Consider the following 22,693-nt stretch of genomic DNA (forward strand, 5'->3'; position numbering starts at 1 on the left):
CATTTTTGATTTTTTTTTGATTTTTTGGTTATGGATTGTGGTTGTTTTTGGTTGCTAGAAAGCTTAGGATGTTTTTGATGCTGTGTTTTTGGGTTGATAGGAATTCCTAGGAATTTTTTTTTTTCAGATTTTAGCCCCCGAATGAGTGCTATAGTGCCCCCTTTATACTCGGTTGAAAGGGGCATGCTCCCACTACCCTACCAGACGCGAATTTTTCCCGTCTGGCAGGGTGAGGGTGGTGGCTGGCACGGTGCGTCCGCACCCTGCCAATCGTACCTCTTTTTTTTTTTGGTTTATTTTTAGTTAATTCAATTTTATTATAACTTTTCTTTTTTTACAGTGTCTACAATTATAAAAGGTCATAATATTGAGGCCTTATTTGTAATTTAATAAGTTAATTAACTTAGATATAAATATCACTTTTCAGCTACTCCTCATAATACAAGTGAAACACAAAAGTTAGTTTTTTTAGTCGTTAGAAAACTAACAAAGAAAGCTTAGCCGCAGACTTTCTTGAGTGACTTGAAAAATAGTTTTCCAATTTTGTGATTTGGTTAGGAGGAGTGTGATTGTGTGGAGAGGACAAGTAGTTGTCCACCTTGCTATCATAAAAGGTATAGTTGAGAAAGCTTCCTCCTTGTGAAAGTTCGAGTGCAACTATGTGTGCAACCCTTAGAAGGCAAATGCTTGGGTGGCTTAGGTTTTTCCTCCCTTTGTAATGTACATAGACTTGAGTAGAAATAAGAGTAGTGCCATATATTCTCTCAATCAAGAGGATTTGTCATCGTGATTATGACATCACTTGGCTAGGTAATATTTTTTTATTACTCTTTTTAAATTTTCTTTGTATTAAAATCACTAATGTGCTCCATTAGTGGCGGCATGGCATGGTATGTTTAAAATTTTTATTTTTCTCTACGTATGATAATTGTTATCTATGAGTTTCATGCCATTCCAGTATTAGTAAACTCTGGATTCTAGAACTAGTGTATTTATAAGTTTTTCAAGTAAAATTTTAAGAAAAAAATAATTAAACAGCAATTGAATTAATTAAAAACATTTAAATTTTAAGACAAAATATTTTTAAAACTCTTGAACTATTTAAGAAAATCTAAATGAACTTTTATTCTTCTATTGTTTTCAATCAAGCTCTTATACTTTTTATTATGGATCAAATAGACTCTTATTATTAACGAATATTAGTCAAAATGTCACTTTCATTTTTTATATCACGTGACGATTAAGGTAAAAGATAAAATGTCACAAGACCATGTCGTCATGGATACCAATATATCATGTCACCATCTACTGTGATACGTCAGTGTCACAGAGATGGGGTGGATTTTGAGGATATAATTAATTTGCAATTTAGCCTTCAAAAGGCATCCCAGTTGCACTTTCATCTTTTATTGTACTCACTTGAATGGTTATACCTTAACCAATTGAAAAGGTAGAGATTGAGTTTTTATACCTTAATTAAGATAAAAGGTAAAAGAGTGGTTGTGCTTTAATTATAAAAAAGCATTGTATTGAACTTCATTTCAATTGTGGATTTTAAACTTCTTAGAGAATTTAAGAGAGAGGACGTAAGCAAAGAGGTCGAACCTCTATAAAAATTAGAGTAAAATACCCCACACTCTTAAAATTTAATCAAAATTGCAACCACGCTCATTAGTTTTTGAAATTGACATTCCGCTTTTGAAGTGTAAACATTGTTAACAGAGATTATAAAAAACTAAAATGCTTTTTTTTCATTATTAATTTTAAAAATTATTATTATATCTTTTGTAAAAAATAAAAAAAATAAAGAGCACCAATCAGTGCTCCCTAGCTCCTTAAGAGAGGGGAGCATCGACTGGTGCTCCCAAGGGAGGGGAGCATTGATTGGTGCTCTTTCTTTTATTAAAATTAATAAAGGGTAAAATTTTTATTTTAATATTATTACGTAATCAAACTAATGGAAACACTAACGGTTGGATCATGTCTAGCAGAAAATATCTTTTTGGGGTGAAATGTCTATTTCGAAAACTAATAGACCCGCTTGAAATTTAGATTAAAAATTGGAGGTGGAGTATTTTACCCTAAAAATTATTCTGTTGATTTTTCTTTCCTTTCTTACTCTTTTAAATTTCATTTGTATTTTCCAACTTCTTTTACTTTACAAGAAATCAATTGTCTTGTTTACTTTCAAATTAAAGATTTGGCCTAAGAAAATTCTATTTTGTCAAAATTGAGAAGGAATCTTCAAAATTACAAAAATATTCCAATTCACCCCTTTCTTGGAACTATCATATTAAGCTTATTACACTAATATAAGAGATGGGTAGGTCTTTGGTACATAATTAATAACCTTTTTCCACTTAATAGATTTGTCTTTTAGATTGGAAATGTGGGCCCACGATAAGTGCTAACAGAATAGACCCAAATTTTTACTAATGTGGGACTTTCATGAGATATTAAGGTTAAAGCAGACTCGAACTAGAGGGCATTGCACAATGGGATTTAATTGGTAGAATATCATGGATCCTACATCATCTTTTATGGGTAAAAAGCTAGAGAGCATTGCATAATTAGCTGAGGTAGAATTTTATGGATCCCACATCAGTAAAAGATAAGGTGAGTCTTCCTTCACTTAACAAGCATATTTGTTGGGTTGGAAACGTGAGCTTGTGACATAAACATTTCGTGGGTTAGAGATGTGGACCCGTGACATGAACACCATGTGTAAGGTCTCTTTCCTTTTTGTGGAAACATGGGCCCGTGACATCAACACGACGTGGGTTGGAAAAATGGACTTGTGACATTAGCACTGCATGTAAGGTCTCTCTCCTCTATGAGTAAAGAGCCAGTGCAATAATGACGTTGCACAATTAGGTGAGGTAGAATGTCATGAATCCCACATCAATAAGAGATGAAGTGAGTCTTCCTTCACTTTAATAAATATCTTTTGAGTTAGAAATATGAGCTCGTGACATCAGCACTACGTGGGTTGAAAATGTGGACTCGAGACATTAGCACCATGTGTCATAAAATGACATGTAGCATTTTGACTAACGATAATTAGTCATCTGTTAGTTTTAAGGGTCTATTTGACCCAAAATAAAAATATAAAAGTTTGATTGAACACCATAAAAGAATAAGAATTTTTTAAAGTATTATGTCTAATTATCTCATTTAAAAACATTACGTTTGTATAAGAAATCTAAGAATTTATAAAATTTGGATATTTTATGTAGTACTTATAACATGTTTGGTTGGGAGAATAGAATAGTCATTCCTTCCATTCTTAATCCTTCTTTAGTATTTGCTAATATCAAGGCCCTTTAGTATTTGCTATTCCAAAAGACAAGGAATAGAGTAAAAATAAATATTGGATAAAAATGCCTTTTGATAATTTTAAGAATTACTATAGTATATAAAATGCAATTTATTCATTTTCTACAATTTTGTTCTCTCTACTCATTGCCTCTCTCCTTTTCTTACTAAAATAAAATAAAATGAAATTAAAATTAAAAGAAAAAATTAAAATAAATTTAAAAAATGTTTAAGTTTTAATTATAAATTATAAAAAGTTAATATTTTCAACTTAAAAATAAAAATAAAATTGAATAAACTTAAATTTGTTTTTTCAAAAATAAAATTTTTAATAAAATTGAATTATTAAATTAAATCAAATATTTAAATAATTTTAAACAAAATTTAAAACATATATTATAGAAATAATGTGATCAACATGTGAATTACCCAACACAAATACGAAATATGTCACAGCATATCCTATCCACAAATACCTTTTTTACTCTCAACTTTTAACTCGCCATAGAGCCTTCACCACACCCCTAGGCCATATTCATAAACCTACTTCCAATCACCAAGCTGCTAAACATGCTTATTGAAAACATACCATGGTTGAAGAATTAGAAGAGAAATACATGAAACGTGGACATAGTTCTTCAGATCAAAATTATATGTTATGGAATAAGGAAATATATGTTCAACAAAAACCACCTCTCTAGGTATGAAATTTTTTCAAGCCACATTGACATTGTCATTTGTCACACAGCAAATTATAATAATTTCCATCTTCACTTTTCCTTCTTCAAAAAAATCAACGGCTATAAGAAGAGATAAAACAAACGTGCATTTTATCAAACGGTGGTTACGCCAACCATAACTCAAAAACGACGTATCACCCGGGAAAACCCAAAGCCCGCTAATCTATACACCTACGCGCACTATAGCAGGAAGCCCTTCACCGAACAATGAAATTACGGAAGCACCCCTTCGAAATCTCCTAACCCGAACGTTAAAACCGCCCTCGCCCGTCCCTTACTCCCATATCATAAGAGAAAAGAAAAGGAGGCAACTCTGAAAGCGTTCCCGGCGATTGGCATAGCAAACAAGAAATCCCCATTGCCAACGGGAAGAGAAGAAAAAATAAAGGAAATTATAATTTCAGAGGGAATTGAAAGAAAGGGTTGTTTTTTGTTTTGGTTTAAAGATTGAGCTCGCTCTGTGTTTTGGATGCGATCAATGGTGTATTCTGGTGGGGGAGAGATGGCGATGGGACCCGAGAGATCAAAGCCTCTTCACAATTTCAAGCTGCCTTGTTTGAAGTGGGGCAACCAGAGGTATCTCAGGTGTGTGAAACTTGATGATGCTTCAACCGCCACCGATTCCTCCTCCGCCGCCGTTGATCATCATCGTCGTCACCGTCATCGTCATGTGTTTCAGAGGCGCCGATCTCCGCCTTCCAAATTTGACAGTATGATCGTTGGTGCAACGCGGCTGAGGGAATCGGAGTCGTCTCCAAGCAACGACAAGAACAACGATTATGGAAGGGAACGGCGATTAAGGATATCCGAGGGAGAGGCGGCGGAGGGGATCAAGGCAGTTAGGGAGAAGATCATGAAGGATCTTAAAACGGCGGCGGATAAGATTAAAGATGAGATTTTTAGAGACGAAGTGTCCGACGATGATGATGTCGACGACGATGAGGATGAATTTGAAGAGCCTAAACGGAAAATGAAAGAGAAAGAGATAGAAGAATCGCCTGCAGTAGCAGTGGAGGCTAGGCCGTGGAATCTCAGGACTAGGCGTGCCGCGTGTAAGGCTCCAATTGACGGAGGAGGAACAAACAACAATTATAATTCTCCGATGAAGAATGAGGTTATTAATTCACCGAGAGTAAGGGACAGAGGATCATCGGTGGCATCGGCGACGGCGGCGGCGGCGGCGGCTGAGAAGAAAAGGCCACGACCGAAATTCTCGGTGTCGCTATCGAAGAAAGAGATCGAGGAGGATTTCATGGTGATGGCCGGGCACCGCCCTTTGAGGAGGCCAAAGAAACGGCCACGTTACGTTCAGAATCAATTGGATGTAAGTTTTATGTTTTTGATTTTTCCGGCATTGTTTTTTCCGATTGTTTTGGCGTTTTTCATTATTAAATTTTTGTTGGTTTTTCGGCTGCGGTTGTAGTCGTTGTTTCCTGGATTGTGGCTGACGGAGGTGACGGTGGATTCTTACAAGGTGCCGGAGTTGGTTCAAAACGGCAAGGTAAATTTGCTATCTTCATTTTCTAATTTGTTCTCTTTTGAATTCTTGAATTAATGTCTTTTAAATTTTAACAAATCAGAAGCAATCACCAAGGAAAGACGAATGTGAAATTCAAAAATTTCCCACCTTTTTCCCTCTCTGTTTCTGACCCTTTCTCCGCAACCAAACAAATGAAAATTTTTTTCTCTTCAGCTGCTTTGAGCTTGTTGCTCTAATTAAGATCTCCGTATTATGATTGAATCATCAATTTGTGAGCTTGATTTGTTGATAATTGACTTTCTGCAGAGGTAGTAACGGGAATGGCAACAAGCTGCAGGAAAAGTTTCAGAGGCTTCTGTTTGCTGACTGATGGTAATTTTGTGACCATAACTAGTGCTATACAGAGGTACCAGCCCTTTATGAAATGGGAATTTCATAAAAATGTTGAATTTCCCTATGACTTTCTGGTGTAGGTTCAGTTGCTTTGAATTACTAATTTTTGTTTTATTATAATCTTCATTCATTTTTTATTTCTCTCAAGCTGAATAATCTTGTATAAAGTAAGATGTCAAGTGCATCTTTAATAGATATAAGGGAATGGTTCTTCTATGAGCTTGGTTTTCTGATATCAATTCATTGAATAAAATTTAGTCTCTATCTTTCGGTTCTGCATCGTCTTGCTAAACTTCACAATAGACCATTGAGTAGGAGATGCTCAGCAAGTACATTCCTAGTATTTTCAGTTATAGTGTTCATTGGCATTCTACTGAAACAAGTAAGAAAATTTCAAGTGCATTGTTGCTTGCGAGGATGAGGAACAACTGATAGTAAGAATATGGTTTCAGCCTCAAGTGCTTCAAACTCACGCTATATGAATTTATCTCAGAGTAGGTTACTCTTGTTGCTTTCTTGTAAGCTTAGTTTTTCGTTTGTGACTCGTGCTTCTTTGTTTCAATAGATGAGGGGATACTAGATAATTAGGAAAGAACCAACATTATTGACTGGAACCTACAGATTGCCTGCCCTGTTGTGGTTGCTATGGTTACAAAACTATACACTTGCTCCGTATGCATGTGAATTCTACTGGCTATGCTTGTGGTTTGCATCATCATCAAACCGCTTTTCTGTTGCCAATTCTCTGGATGTAACTGTTACCATATTGACAGAAGCTGCAAGTTACTTTCGTTTTTAACAGTGTGCAAAGCTAATTCTCCTGTTATGATCAGTGCTATTCAAAATTGGATTAAATTTTTTAGAGTTATGCACTGTTTGGATTCCAAAAGCTAAATGGGAAACATTAAACTATTTGTCTATTCATTGGATTGTGGTAGCCCTTGTGAATTTCCCATGTAGACAAACGAATGTTGGTATCTACGAAGACATCGGTACACTATTGGTAGCGGTGCAAGCTTCTAGCATAACTGGAAGGGAATAGTTGGGTCCTTTAGTGCCATGCTTTTTGCAGCTGTTTTGTACTACTTTTTTTAAAGCCAAAACAGTGAACACGTGGTCGTTCTCCAAATGGTGTTGGTATCAGAAGTGGGATGCTTCGTCCCTTGTTCGGTTAAATGATATTGGTTTTGTAGGCACTAGAATAACTAGATATGAAAATGGTTGACATGGTTAGGGCTACCGCCAAAGGCTGCTCTCTGATTCAGCAAAGCAAATTGACCATGAAAACGTGTCCTTGCAGGGTCTACGTAGGCCCCGAGTGTCTACTGTCTGACCTGATCCAAGGTGCGCCCTTTTTTGTTCTTGCAAGAGGTGGACCTTATTTGAGATTTAGAGGTTCTAGTCGCAGGCGTTGACGCTTTGACCATGGACGTATAGAATTGTACAGACGGGAGTTACCTGTCGTACTTACAACCTTCATGTTTAAGGAATTCCTTTTTATTACATTTCTGGTAATTAAACAATGGGTTTGAGCACGTGTTACATCAATTTTCATACAATAAAGTACTTGGATGAGGGAAGGCATGGCTCGACCATTGAAATTTGATTAATGATTACTAACTGCATGGGCTGCTAGAATCCCAATTTGGAAGTGAAAAAGTGAAGGAGGATTAATTTTGGGTTAATCATCATTTCATACGGTTTGAGTCATCGAGTGTTCCATGCTGACCTGATTCCAATGAGGGTGGTTTGATAAAGAGAAGGATTACTTGGATTTCAATGCATTGGATCGAGAAAGAAGATACCTGGGCTGGGGACAGGCGTGTGGTCTCCCACTCTACTATCCAGGTTTGTTCCACCCACATTGTAAATAGAGTTGCTTGTGGTCTGCCCTATTGCTGCCTTCGGGGAACTCAACGTATTCAATTGATCTTATTCCAGCAAAAAACCGAAGGAAAAAACACGAGTAAAGACTAATGGAGTGGAGCTGACAGGGCCAATTTCAGCAGCGCAAATATGCATCTCACAAGGCATTCCCCCTAAATCCAACCTAGGAGTCCTCTCCAATAAGCCCACCCAGAAATGAATATATTTCCTTTTTTACCCTTTTGGGCTTCTTTCGACAACCCTTTTCGGATAAGATGTGACCCAAAATTACGAAAGAAAACCATATCATATCATTAGTTACAAAATAAAAAGCAAATCCGACCTGCCGGATTCGAACCAGCGACCTAAGGATTTCAGCAATTAACCACTACAGTCCTCCGCTCTACCAACTGAGCTAAGGTCGGTTCACTGCAAGTCGGTTCCAGTAATATTTACTTCTTCATTTTCATATAGTGGCAGTCTGGGCTCTCCGCTATCAATCTCGTGGTCGATCACCTCCCCTGCCCCATTTTGTTTCTCTTTTATCTCCTTCTTTCTTCATCTCTAAGTGATGTGAGATAGTAACACCTTTCCTCCACTTCCCCTCTTCTACTTTTTTTTTCTTTCCTTGTAGACCAAAAAATAATCATATATAAATTAAAATAAAGTGCCATGAAATGCCCATAATGGGCACAAACATAGTCAAAATACCAATTAAATTATGCAGACTCAATTTTATTGGAAACTTTAAAAAGCTTATAGATTAGAAAATTATAGATTTAAGTTTTTCTTTTTTATGAAATTAGTGGTAAAATTACAATCGGAATCAAACATTTTTCAATATTATGTTACAATCATTGTATCCTAGTTAGAGGCAAAGGAAAGGGGGCTAGTAAGCCATGCCCCCTTAAAAATTTTAAAATTTTTTAAAATATATTTTTATTTTTTAAAATTTTAAAATTTTATCTCTACAAAAACTTTAAAATTTTTATCATATATTTTTATTTTTTTAGAATTTTAGAATTTTGTCCTTTCAATAATTTTTTGTTTGGTGAGATGCCTAACAATTAGTCAACAATTAATTTTAATATACTTAGGATTAAAATAAAACCTATCGCAATAGAATTATTTTCGAACTCTTCTTCTCCAAAACCTCACAACTACCACCTCTTGTTCTCTTTTCTTTTTATTAAATAGAAACAAAAAGTCATTTTTTTTACATTTTTTTACTTGCCATGAGCATTTTCTGTGTAATAAAATTTTGGTCAATAATTTAATTTTCATGTCATGATAATTGGTAAGTTTGGTTTATTTACTTTTGGCACATATTTGGGTCCTTAGAATGATTTCGAATCGTTTGTTATTGAAATTGCAATCTTGCAAATAAATATTATGATGATGACTTTACTGAGCTTGATAAGATACATCTAAGTTATCAATTAAATCTATTCAAACTTGACATTATTCATAATTAGGTTTTGAAAAATTTATCTACATTTTTTGAATTGTGTTAAGTGTTAAAGAAAACGAGAATATCAAAAGTTTACTTCTTTATTGACAAATTGATCTGACTTGTCTTGACTGTTTCAATTTCCATTGCAACATTAGAGCGTTCATTTTCTACTTGTGAAACTTGTTAAGAATGAGACTTATAATAAAATATTAGATAATTTTCTTAGAAATTTGTTGAATATTTTCATTGAAAATAAAATTATTCGAGGTTTTGACATTGATTCAGTGATAGATGCGTTCAACCTTATGAAAAATTGTTGAACTCAATTAAAGACGCTCAATTTTAGCATGCAATATTTATTAAAAAATGTCTTTATTATATACTTAGCATGTAGTTGGAGTTATTTGTGTAATTTTCATATGAAATTTTTCCATCTAAGTTACTTTATGTTTTTGTCAAACATTTAACTTTTAGTATGACTGTTTTATAGATATTACCTTCGCTTCCAAACGTGAAATCTTGACTATGCCATTGATCATAGTCAACCTATTAAACCAATAATCAAATTTGTGATATGATTAAAATAAAGTAATTTGGATCAGTTCTCATATAATAAGACTTAAACCTAATTCTTTTATTATATTTTAGTTAGAGGTTTAAATTTGATGTCAATTATTTTGAAAAAAAATGACTTGTAATAAATATATATATATTTGAGATTAGAGAAAAAGGAGATTTTAACTTAACTTTTTCAAGTAAAAAATAGATGCACCAACTAGTAAACTAAATATTCATGAGTGAATTTGTAAATTTGTCATTTGGCTAAAATAAAATTTCGATAATGTATTATCAACACTTGAGATTACAATCAACATCACCTCCTCTCTAATTTATGAAAAAAAAACTATAATTTTTTTTTGAGGTTGACTGAATAGGTTTATATCATCATTTTAACTATTCACAAATACTACTAATTTATAATATTAAATTTTCAAGACATATTCTTAAGTCCTTACTTAAAGGTTTTGAGTTTGAGTTTGAATTTCATTTTTTGCAAAAGAAAAAAAAAATCTAATTATAAACAACTAATTTAGAAGAGACAATGAATAGCTGGGTCTTTGATTTTACATCTAATCAAAATCTTTGTTTGGAAAAATTGAAGAAATAATTACCAAATCCTTGAATAACCAGAATGGTTTTGAGCATCACATCAGATCACAAGCAAGGCATGGGCCATGTTAGCTAGGGTAGCTGTGATCAAGTCAAGCCAGCAGCCCAGCACCGAGGACCTTATTAATAAGACCATTTTAAAGATAAAGCAGAGGAAAAGTAAGTTTAAGGGGGCCCCTTAACCATCACTTGTTTTTGTAAAGCCAATTCATTAGGAACTGTTCTGTCTTAAACTAAGATAGAACAAAAAGACACCAAAACATGGTCCCTCTTGGTCCCAAATGCCCAATTTAATTACTTTAATAGTATTTTCAATCAAGCAAACAAACAAAAGGAAGCCTCAATCACAGTTGAAGAGAGCCAAGGATAGCCACATCTAATAACTTATTGATTGAAAAAGAAGATAAAGAAAAGAATCAAAAGATGGGAAAGAAGTGAGCATGGATAGCCATGAAAGAGAAATACCATGTTTACCTGTCTGCTAACTCCATAACAATGATGATATGCATCGAAACTGAGCATCCATTTCATCAATTGTTTCACTGTTGTTTTCACTCTCAAAAAAGGTAAATCGGATAGCTCATGTACTTTGATAAGATCTAATCTTTTTCTATACTAAATTTTTCTTCTTTCAATTTACAGATATGCTAATCACATGCTAATTCATGGACAGCTAAATCCCAACTGTACTTTGAACCTTTCAGTCTTTTGGAGCTAAGAACTGAAAATTCATCTTTTCTTCTTTTTAACCTTACCGTTACAGAAGAGTGAACCAAACCCAAAAAAACTCACAGTTGCATTGGAAATGAATGGTTGTGGAAGATTCAGAACAGGACTTACTCGAACTCCATTTCCATATGCTCCACAATTCTTCTTTAGTGGAGGCTTTTGTGTAGAACTGTATGTATAAAATGCACCAGAAGAACTTGATACTGATGATTTTCTTGACAAAGATGGTTGCTTCTGCAAATGCTGCTTCTGGGTTTCTTTTGAAAGCATTGTTGATTTTGGATTTGGAGCTGAGCCAGTTGAATTGCTGCGCGAAAGAAACTGTAGCGATCGGATTAGGCTTTTGCTTCGAGTACTTTCGCAATTGAGGCTACTGCTTCTCTTGAACTGCCAGAAAGATTTGGATGCAGGCTTGTCATCTGCGTCGATACTCATGGATAAAAATTCTTTCAATCTTTTCTTCCCGGAGTTGTCTGTTGTTGTCTGCCGAGGAGGAGAAGGAACAGGCTGAGATTGACGATGAACATGCTTTGCAACAAGTAGAGGTTTTTTCTTGATTTCAATTGGTAGAATCTTGCCATTGGAAAAGAGCTCATCAGCGGAGGGCAATTCCTGCACAAAACTATTGCCAAAGCAGAAATCGAAATCCGAACCGGAATCCAAGAGCGATGTGTCCAGTCTCTGTTGGTGATGTTCTTCAATGGATTCTGCATCATCTTTTTGGTTGAGATCATGAGAAAACGAAATTCTTGGGCTGATTCCTGCGCTTGAAATCTCTGAGCAAACTTCAATTGCCATAGTCACAAGGGAGAAGTGTTACCTGAAGCTTAGAAACATGTTTGAGCTGGAGTTTCCCTCCCCAGAGAGCGGGCAAAAGTTTCAAAAAACCTCAACTAACACGAGACTACGTTATTCAATGTAGTAGTAGATATGGATTTTGGGGGAAAAAGAGAGAGAGAGAGAGAGAGAGAATAGGATTATAGGGGATACCAAGTCAGCAATTGCAGGCTTTAGCTTTTTCTTTTCTGTCTATGTAGCAAACAGCATCTACCAACATTGGGAGATCAATTATGCAGATTGAGGCAGAGAAACAATTGATTCCATTGTTCCAAGTTTAACAGAGAGAAAAGAAAGGAATAAAAAGGAATGGAAGTTGTTGAATTTAAGCACCGAAAGGCTAGAAAAGGATCTTCTCTAGGTGGGTTTCCAATGAAACTTTTACTTTAGGAATGGAACCTCTTAAGATTGAGAGACACCTTTACCTTATAATTGTTTGGATTTCACTGTCTAACCCAAACTTTTGTCCAAGGGGAGAAAGAATCAATTTAAGAGAATAATTTGGCGGTCACCGTCTAATCACAGCATAACAAATAACTCAAATATGATTTACCATAAGCTTGGATGATTATGGATCTGATCTACATAACAATATGCATATACATATATATTAGATCTAAAGAATCACCTCTGGAATTTCTTTGTTACTTTTCATTTTAGAGGAAAATTTCAAGGAAATTCAACCCCATATTGCAAGAACTTCCAAGTTGTTTAATTGGTGGAGACACAAGGTTGATAATTGATAGGTCTAACATTTATATGGCACGCGGTGTAGGGTCCATATCAGCGTTGGAAAACAATGGACTTACCCAAAATTATATCCTTGGATACAGGGTATTGTTGTTGAAATGCTTCGTACCAGTGCAACCTAGTGCCTCAATTTTGAACAATTTTTTCTTTTAACACAAAGCTTAAGAAGACATAAGGACATGATAGCCTAAAGCTAGGGCAAAAGACAAGGGGAACAAGCTATGTATGGGATAACAAATGGATGTGTCTCTCAAACATTACCAAACAATCAACAATTGGAATCTTCAGGCAAAACTCATGCCCGACGCCGACATAGTTCCATTGTCTAATCTTTAATCATCCTTTTGCCCAACACCCATTGGTGTCTGTACATGTGGAATAATTCTGATATGTGTTGTATGTAAACGATAAAAATCAAATAATTGAAATATACATAACTATTGAATCAGGGGTTATTCACTCAATAATCACTGCAAGCATCTCTCTTAGGAAGGAAATTTCTATGTTTATAAGAGTTAAAAAGATATATCTTTCTGTTAAAGCTCAAGACAAATGTGAGACTCTTTATGACATTCAAGCTTCAATTGAGATCAGATGAGAGTTATTTTATCCCTTGTTCAGCATGGCTATTCTATCACATGTTTTCCTAGGTATTAAATATGCTCGCATTGTAATTACCTTTTACAAGATTAATCGAAGAGAAATGCTAAGGTGTTCGATTCTTTGGATCATGATGACATTCTGAGCTGACACGAAGAAAAAACTACATTGTGAGTTGGGAAAAAGTTACCAATCTCTGCTATTGTGACTAATGGGACCGAAACCCCAACTGCAATCATTGGACATTTTGGTATTACCCTTAATTAAAATGTAAAAATTTTGTAATATATCGATACAGGTATACGATGCAGCTTGCCAGGTGGGCAAACGTGGGCGAAAATTATAAAGAAATGTAGAGATCTAACAGGGGGTGAAGGGAGGGAGGGACATGTAGGAAGGGCTGTCAGAAAGTCTGTTGAAGTCGTCTCATCCCTCGTCACATGTTACATGTTATGTTACACATTGTCCAATTGGCATCTCCCAGGGGATTTCACTTATTACTCTTCTGATGCTAACATTATCAGTACTCAGTACATACATACGCGGGTGCCATTTGTATTCAAATATCCACTGTTTGATTCCATTGTTCACGCTTTTATAATTCAATGCTGCATCATGCTTCAATTGAATCACCCTGGGTGTTGGGTTTGTGTTAAATTTAGAAACCAAAATTCCATATATCTTATTTTTTTTATTATCTTTTTTCTCTTGAAAGAAGCAAAGAGCAATAGCTTTTCTTAACAACTAGAAAAATACCCACACTACGCAACGGGTTTACAAAATTTTATAAACACTTAAATGTTAAAAATTATGAATTATTGATAAGAATTGCAAAAGCTGTTATTAATTTAATCTTGCTAATTAATATTTGATATATGTACAATTTGTCAATAAATACACAAAAACTATCATAATATGTACAAATATTGTTCTGCATTCTCAATGAGCAAGATGTTGTCCAAAAAAAAAAAGTCTTGCTAATTAATATTTGACATATCTACAAAGAACATTTATTACAAAACGTAAACAAATTGTTCCTACAAATCAATGAGCAAGCTGTTTTGAAAAACAAGATGAAAGTTCAAAAAAATTACATGCACTATGGAATCATTTTTGTCAAGGAAACCAAAGCATGCTAGTCCTAAATTTAATACACCATCCACCAATAACACAGTGAGGATTAGGATTAAAACCATAAAGATTGAAAAAGCTATGTTGGTGATAAAAAAAACCTTAACAGAAGGGATGCCTCTTTTATTTTATTCCTATTTAGATTATCTAGTAATTGTTGCTATTGAAGAGAGAAGCAATTACACAGTTAAAATAGCAAAGTAGTGATAAAGAAAACTGAAAGCAAGATTTTTATGAAAGAGAAAATTTGATAACAGGAATCTGGCTACAAAATCTTCTGCACCAAAGTTTTGATACAATAGCTAATAATAATGTCAAAGTCCAACCATTCACAGCATTAGCTTTACCCTGTGTCATAGAAAGGCTTGTTTCATTCTTAGTGTGAATTGTAGAGAGGTAATAACAGTTTACTTGCACAATAGATAACTAATCATAAATGTAATCCAATAGGAAACTAGTAATTTTTTAGCCTTCATACTGATCCCAGTGGCCATTATTTTGCTTTACACTCAAGGAAAGTTCATTTGTCATACTTTTGACACGTAGATGACCTCCTATCTAGGAACTTTCAAATTCAAGAAAGTTTGAGAACTATATAACTACTAGGTTAAATGGGCAGCTTATGTGACTGTAAGTTCGCCAATGGAGATTAGAAAATCTATTTGAGTTTGGATACAAACTTTTAAAAGTTTTAAAAAGTGCACCTCTAAATTCCATTAGGATCCTCTGCAAGTTTTAGTCAAATTCATACATAGAACCATATCAAATGTTTGATAAAATACCTACAAACATGTATGGTACATACTATGGGAACTAAGAACCACATGAACTTTAGAAAATTTAAACCACATGTAAATAGAGCTAAACTATAAAAGTTTAGCAATGTTCTGAAGACAATATACATATATTTGTAAAAATAAATTTCTGAACATGACAACATATGCAATTACCTTAAAATGGCGGGATATTACTTTGCCACTTATCCGGTTACGTTTTAAGTTAAATTAGCTTGCCGGTCACCCGTTTCCTTTTTTTAGTTAATCACCACGGTAATCCTTTTTCACTTGCACATTTCCTACCAATAAATCAAGCTTAATATACTTAGTATTTATCATTCCAATTCAGCTCACATTTGTTGCCTCATGTACCACATTCTTAGTTCCTTTCATTTTCAAGAACTCTTCACATTTCAAATAATTATTTTTTTCACTATAACCGACCTCACCCATTATTTCCAATTTCATGCACATGCACAATTATATATGGGCAGCATCTTAACCAAGAACCCTTAATCAATATCCACATTGTTTGTCTTTATTCTTATAAATACTCTAACATGCAACCACTAACTTTCAACTAGCCGAACCTATTGTGCCATAACATACCCACATTGCGTGCTTACCTTCCAAATCACTTTGAACTCTACATGCAATTCAATATCTCCTCATAACATTGTTCACCATTGCTACCACAAACACAAATCATCAACAAATGTTCTATCTTTCTTTCCATTCATGAAACTCAAGGTCAAGAACACTTACCCATCATTTCTTTGTATCAAGTCACCATATACTCGTGTACAATCAACATGCATGCATCCAGTCCTTTGATTCTTTGAAGATCTTGCTGCCACAAAACATGTCTTATGGTTACCATCCAATTGTCAAAACATAATCAAATCAAAACCACAATGCTTACCCTTGTTTCTCTTGGAACTTTGGAACCAAGCTTTCCTCTCTCCTCAAGCTCAACAAATTAGTTCCTTTCTTGCATGTTGAAAATTCCTTTTTGGGTGATGAGATGCTAAACTCAACAATAAAGAGCAAGGAACCCACAGTTCCCTTGAATCTTCACAACCTGAGCCTTCCTCAGTTTCCTCTCTTTTCTTTCTCTTTTCTTCCTTTCGGGTGGAGCTCTCAAAAACACTTTCTTCTTTCTTTTCCTCTCTTAATGGCTGGTTCTCTCAAGCTTCACCAAGGCCAATTCAGATTTCTTTTACTCCTTGAAACTTAGTATTTATATGGCCATCCACTTGACCAATCAAATTGCATGCACACTTTCACTTTTTAGTTTCATTTGGCCATTTTGCCAACCAATAGGTTTCATGCATCCTATTTCCTTTCTTCCACATTGGTTAGAAATCCTCCTTTACTATCCATATTCATTCTTTAATTCATTTCCACTTAATCCCACCTTATTTGTGCCCAATGGCCTTTCATGCAACTTTTTCACCTAAATTTCCACTTGGCCTCCTCCTTGGCCAATGACATTACATGCAACTATATTTTCTTTTCTTTTAGTCTAATTGTCACCAAGTGTCCATTATGCATAAATCTTTCATGCATTCTTTTAACATAAAAATCCACATGCATGTGTTATCTTATTCATTTTGTCTTATGCCTTTTTGTTTGTCACATGATGGGGGTCCCACATGTTCCCTACTACAAATACATCCTTACATGCATATCTTTGCATGTAATAGTATTTGTTACATGCATATTCCATCCTCCCACATAATCTAATTTTCCTTGGTTAGTTAGTTTCCATTTAGCTTCAAATGTTGAAACTGCACATAAATCCTCAAATTTTTCCTTATTTATCATTTGACCCTTCAAACTTTCCATCTTTTACGATTTGGTCCTTCAAACATATCGTAAATTACAATTTGATCCTTTAACTTGGTCATACTTATAGCTTCACCCCTTTACTTTTCGTTATTTGCAATTCCAGCCCTCAACTTCTTATTCTTTTCAATTAGGTTCCCCCCATCATTCCTTTAATTCCAATTTCCTTCTATTTTTCTTCCATTACACTTGTACAAATAAAATATCAAATTGACACTTCACCAAGGTGTCAACATAATATTTAAATATATACTTACCTTCTTTTGCTTTATTTAATGAAGGCACGCAAGCCTCACTTACATCGTTTTTCTTCAAAATTCTTTCTTACTTTTTCTCCCCCACTTAAACTTAACCTATTTCTCGCAAGATGCAACTCGTTCTTGCATCAGATTATTTTAATATTATTTTGTTAATAAATATTATTTTATTCTAAAATATTCCTTTCACTCGTCATCGCTTTTTGGCACTTAAATTTACGTCAATAGACCTTTGGTCATGTCAATAAGGTCTTGTTGACTTTTATACGAGGGTACGGGGTGTTACAGTAACAACTTTACAATTCTCTTGCAAGGCCTTTATGTTCCATGGGCTTCATCCAATTAGTACTTAATAACTCCTTATTATTGCACTAATATGAAGGAAAACCTCTATCACATATAGTTATGCAATTAAGTATACATTAAATGACAATCTATATCCCTTGACCAATTCAATTGGCTCAAGGGCATATACCAACAATCTCCCACTTGCACTTGAGTCAATTGTTAATAAATCCAATATCAAACTCTTTCACTTAGCTATTGTGTCTTTACTAGGAAAACTTAAATTGCAATATTTGAGAATATGTTAATTCATATGTTTAACAATCTCCATTGTTGTAATTGAAATACAAATTTAGATCACAACAAGACCTTGATTCCATTATTATGGCTCTTGTTGTTACTTTAACAACTCAAAACATATCTTTTTTTGTAGCCTAAACAAAAGGTTGTATCCAAGTATAGATATAATCATGCAATTATCTCTTGTTTTGGAACCATTCCAATACAACTGCTCAATCATGACTTTATGTCACTTTTAACATTTAAGATTCTCTCTATGTTAAACTCCTTTAACATGTCATCTTAAATTCTTTTATTGAGTCCCCTTTTAAGCTCCAACTTTTTAGTCCCATTTTGTTTTTCTTAGATTGGCAAATGTATCTTATACACTTTTAATGAGTAACTTATCTTACTCCCACTACCTTATGATATGCACAAAATATGTCTATCTTATTCAATGTATTCAACTATTTTGAATTTATTACATTGAATAGAGGTTATTGTCTAATCATTCATGTTGGATTATTTAGTAGACTCATCTTATATGAGTAGTGCATCAATATGCATCCTATTAATGGTTTGTGTTTAATGGATGAATTATGCATTTTTATGCATCCCATTAAATCAATCTTTGTGCATAAATCTTATATATTGGATTTTATAATTTCATGGCTCTTGACCTTTAAAGTGTCATTAGCTCCCACTATTTCTATCATGTATAGAAATCTTACCAAGTAAACTTATTTACTTTCCTTTGGGGCGTTATATCCATAACTTTTATGTATACTTACATGTCATTAGTCATTCATCATTGGTTATGGGATGAAATCCTCTCAAAGGTTAGTTCATGTGATTAACTGGGTTTGGAATGCTTTGTGATTCATCTCTTATGAATTCAATATGATAATCAATTGTTATTTAGTTCTAAGCAATCTTAATTTAGATCCAAGATTTCATTAAGAATGCTTCTTGACTAAATATGTTCATAATCCTATTATGAATTCATTGAGTTATGACTCATTTTATCTAAGTCATCTCATTAATTTCCTTTTTAATTCATAATCAAAAGAAAAATAATCTCACAATGATCTTATCATTATGACTTAGCATTGATTATCATATATGCAAGGTTTTACTTAAGGATAAATAATTTAGAACAATTTCAAAATAAAATGAGATGTAATGTAAATATATAAATATATATAAGCTAAGCATCTCATGCTAGCAAAATATAAATCTATGTTTCCTAAACATAAAATAAAATATTCAGCCATAGGCCCAAAACCAAAACATCTCATGTTGACAATCATGTCATGAAAACATTCAATATTCTAAAATTATTTATTGTTTCACAATTTAATTTAGGTTGACAAGCTTGATCACCATTCACTAAGGTTGTCCTTTTCATGATCTTATCCTTCACTGCTCTTTGTTATTAGTTCCTTCAATATGTCATACATATTAAAACCATTAATAAAGAGTAAGGTATCATATAGCAAGTAGTGAAAAATAAATCATCATGTGAATCATACCTAAAGTGGAAGCTTCTTTTTGTTTCTTTCCTTTGATGGATTCAAGATAATCCTTGCAATTGTGCCTCCAATACCCAAGTTTGCCATAAAAATGACATTTGTCATTGTCTTTGTCCTTTTTCACTCTTCCAGTAGGCTTCATACCTTTCGAAGTTGATGCCTTTTCACTATACCTGTCAAAATGGGTTTGGCCCATTAGGTCAACCCATTTTTCATTTAATATGGGGTGGGTTGGGCCATGAAAATTTAGGCCCATATTTAAATCGGGCCTAGATGGGCCAGCCCACCAAATCAGTGGGCTGGGGTGGGTTAGCCCTATGGGTACAAAAAATTAATAATTTTAATTAATTTAATAATTTTATATATTTAATTATATAAAAGTAACAATTTAATTACCAATAATATTTCTTATTTTATATATTTTAATGTGTTTAATCTTTACTTATCAAATTAATAATTTTAATTTATGAATTAAATCATAAAATAATTTTATTAATAAAAAAATTATTAACTAAAATTATAAAAATAAATTTTTTTTTTTAAAAAAAAGAAATGGGCTGGCTCAACCCAACCGATGGGCTAGCAAGAGGTGGGCTGGGTTAGGGATTTCACAGCCCATATAAAAAATGGGCTGGCCCGGCCCGACCCATATTTTTTCAACCCAAAAGGGCTAGGGTCAGGCTGGGCTGGGCTGGGCTGGCCCATATTGACAAGTCTACTTTTCACCCTTGTCTTTCTAAGAAAATTTTTTTTCCTTATTTTTATTTTTCTTATAAAAGATAAGATGAACTAAAGGCTTATATTTCGTTATGGTGTTGTCAACCTATGTGAGCATATTCAACAAGCTTGAAAGGGTTACCTCAATCTTGTTCATGTTCAAGTTCAATACAAACTATGAATAGCTCTCTGGTAGCGAAGAAAGTACAATGTCTATGCTCAAATCATGATCCATAACCCAACCCAACTACTCAAGTCAAATGATATATCCTATCATCTTAAGTATATGAGGCCTTACTATGCTTCCCTTAGACATCTTACATCAGAACAATTCCATTGGAATGTTGAATTTTTCTATGCGACTTTCCTTATTGAACAGTTCTCTAAGGTTTAAGATAATATCTTGAGCATTCATAGCTTCATGTAGCTTTTGAAAATTTGGAGCCAAACTAACCAATATCACACATGTAGCTTGATCAAGATCATCCATATAAATTCTATAAGCCTCATTTTCCTCATTTGTAGCATCATTGCTAGGTTCCTCATGAATAGGACCATTTAGGACATAAGCTTTTTTCTCTTATTTCAAGACAATCTTGATATTGCAAAACCAGTTAATGAAATTTGGGTTTATCAACTTGTTTGCATCAAGTATGCTTTTAACTGACAAACTATTCGCCATGATAGATTTATATCCTATATAAACCAACACATATGATTATTAGTCATTAAAGCAAATTATATAATCATAAAGATAAGGTTTTAGAATCTTATATGATTATTCTCAATATTTTATCAAAATAATAGCCCTCCTTTATTATTTTGAGAAATTTAAGCTTTAAACTTCTTGTTGAGCTAGGACCTTTTTCATCCCACCATGACTTTGAGTGACTCAACAAGCCATCATGAAATTAATTAGCTAGGTAACTTAGTTTACCAATTGTATCTTATACACTCCTATATTAGTTAGGTGACAACTCTTTGTCTAAATGTATCTTATACATTTTACCTAACTATGCCTCTAATACTATGCGATCACGTGTAACACATCCGAACAACATGGTACTAGTTGAGTAAGACCACCAACAACTCAAACGTACTCGAGTAAAAGTTTGACCTAAAGTGACTTAACAAGCCTCCTATTAAACAAGCAACCTAGTTATCTTGTTATATAGTGGAAGGTAACTTTTTAACTTAATATATTAATAAGGGATTTATTTATTAATTCATTAATTAAGGTCTCGTTGATTTGATGTTGTTGACATGCATAGCATTTATTGCATTTCACATATATCATATATATATATTTAAAAATAAATCTATCTCATGCCAATTACTAGGATAATTATGGACTTTACTAATTCTAATTTCCTCGAGCCATTAAGGAAATTAGTTGATCAAATACCTAGGGGATTTTACAAACATCATCTTCAAGCTTTACTTGTAATCTCTTTAAATCTCCATCTTCAAGTTACAAAAATTTTTCTATCTAACCTTAGTTTTACACTTTGATGTAACTAATTACATTCTATAATCAAGAAACCTCGAGTTACATTCAAGGGAGTTAGGTGAGAAAAGAATTTTACAACCTAGAGAAAATAGAGATAAGGCAAAGTGTGCATATCCTATTTTAAAATAAATACCATGAGAAATAAATTTAACTGCCATAACCTAATATTCTAAGGTCTAAGTCCATAATCATCCTCATGCTTTATAATCATAATCAAAAGCATAGAAATACATTCAAGCTCAATATCACTTGGTGATCTTGTATGTTATTTGAGAAAAGCATCAATCAATTCACTTAAAGTGCCAGAATCAAATCATTTGGTATTGTTTTATTTCAATTTAGTGTTTAAGAAATTCCCATTTTCAAAACACTTAAAGTAAACATTTTACTCCTTTTGCTTAAGTAAAAATTCATTGAAATAAAACTTTCCCTTTTAATTCTTTCCATAATTAAAACTCCTTTTAATTTTGGAAACCTCTTTTATTTTAAGTAAACTTCCTAAAATATATCTAAGACAACATTTTAATATCTAACATTTAGAACATGGATTAGTTTTCTAAATTGTATGTTGTTCAAGTTACCTAAATGGTGACTTAACAAATTTTGGAAACTTCTAGTCAAACCAAAATTTTAAGGAAAGTTCAATGCTATCACATAACTTTAGGAATTTCTTCTAAAGTAGGAAACTATTTCCTATGAATTTTCCAAATTAAAATACTATCCTTAATTTTAGGAATTGCTTTCAAAGTATGAAACAATTTCCTATTTTTTATGAATCACCCAAAATTAAAATAGATGGCATTTAAGTGCTTCTAAAACTCCATAAATCATGAGCCAAACTCATGAAAAAGCTGCTGAAAATTTCTAGCAAGTATGTTTAACAGTTAAACACAAAATTCATGAAGAATTAATCCACCAAAACCGATCATAGCTACCCAAAATTTTCTAAATTGAATCTTTGTTGTTTTGGAACTTGAAAACATTATTTTTATGAACATTTTTCATACTAAATCAAGTTTGCCGAA

At 33.5% G+C, this 22,693-nt stretch overlaps 2 protein-coding genes, 1 long non-coding RNA gene and 1 other non-coding gene across 4 annotated transcripts; 1 reads left to right on the plus strand and 3 right to left on the minus strand.

The window, feature by feature from the left end:
- LOC18609201 lies at nt 4,256-6,205 on the plus strand. Its single transcript, XM_007044219.2, has 3 exons — nt 4,256-5,379; nt 5,479-5,556; nt 5,842-6,205. Exons 1-3 carry the CDS (start codon nt 4,525-4,527, stop codon nt 5,845-5,847), a joined length of 939 nt encoding a protein of 312 aa, XP_007044281.2. The 5' UTR covers nt 4,256-4,524; the 3' UTR covers nt 5,848-6,205.
- Nucleotides 8,132-8,219, minus strand: TRNAY-GUA. The gene is given in 2 exon segments: nt 8,132-8,167; nt 8,183-8,219. It is a non-coding gene; the product is annotated as a tRNA-Tyr (tRNA).
- On the minus strand, nt 10,844-12,475 carry LOC18609203. Its single transcript, XM_018114707.1, has one exon. The coding sequence runs from the start codon at nt 11,942-11,944 to the stop codon at nt 11,147-11,149; it is 798 nt and encodes a 265-aa protein (XP_017970196.1). The 5' UTR covers nt 11,945-12,475; the 3' UTR covers nt 10,844-11,146.
- LOC18609204 lies at nt 14,677-16,085 on the minus strand. Its single transcript, XR_001926495.1, has 3 exons — nt 16,006-16,085; nt 15,867-15,929; nt 14,677-14,812 (listed from the first exon to the last, which is right to left on the minus strand). It is a non-coding gene; the product is annotated as an uncharacterized LOC18609204 (long non-coding RNA).

Source organism: Theobroma cacao, chromosome 2 (genome assembly GCF_000208745.1).
Source record: "Theobroma cacao cultivar B97-61/B2 chromosome 2, Criollo_cocoa_genome_V2, whole genome shotgun sequence".
Lineage (NCBI taxonomy): Eukaryota > Viridiplantae > Streptophyta > Magnoliopsida > Malvales > Malvaceae > Theobroma > Theobroma cacao.

Bases quoted from the DNA above. Each gene is read 5' to 3' on its own strand.
- LOC18609201 (XM_007044219.2), top strand. From the start codon at position 4,525: ATGCGATCAATGGTGTATTCTGGTGGGGGAGAGATGGCGATGGGACCC. The intron at 5,380-5,478 runs GTAAGTTTTATG...CTGCGGTTGTAG, and splicing joins ACGTTCAGAATCAATTGGAT to TCGTTGTTTCCTGGATTGTG.
- LOC18609203 (XM_018114707.1), bottom strand. From the start codon at position 11,944: ATGGCAATTGAAGTTTGCTCAGAGATTTCAAGCGCAGGAATCAGCCCA.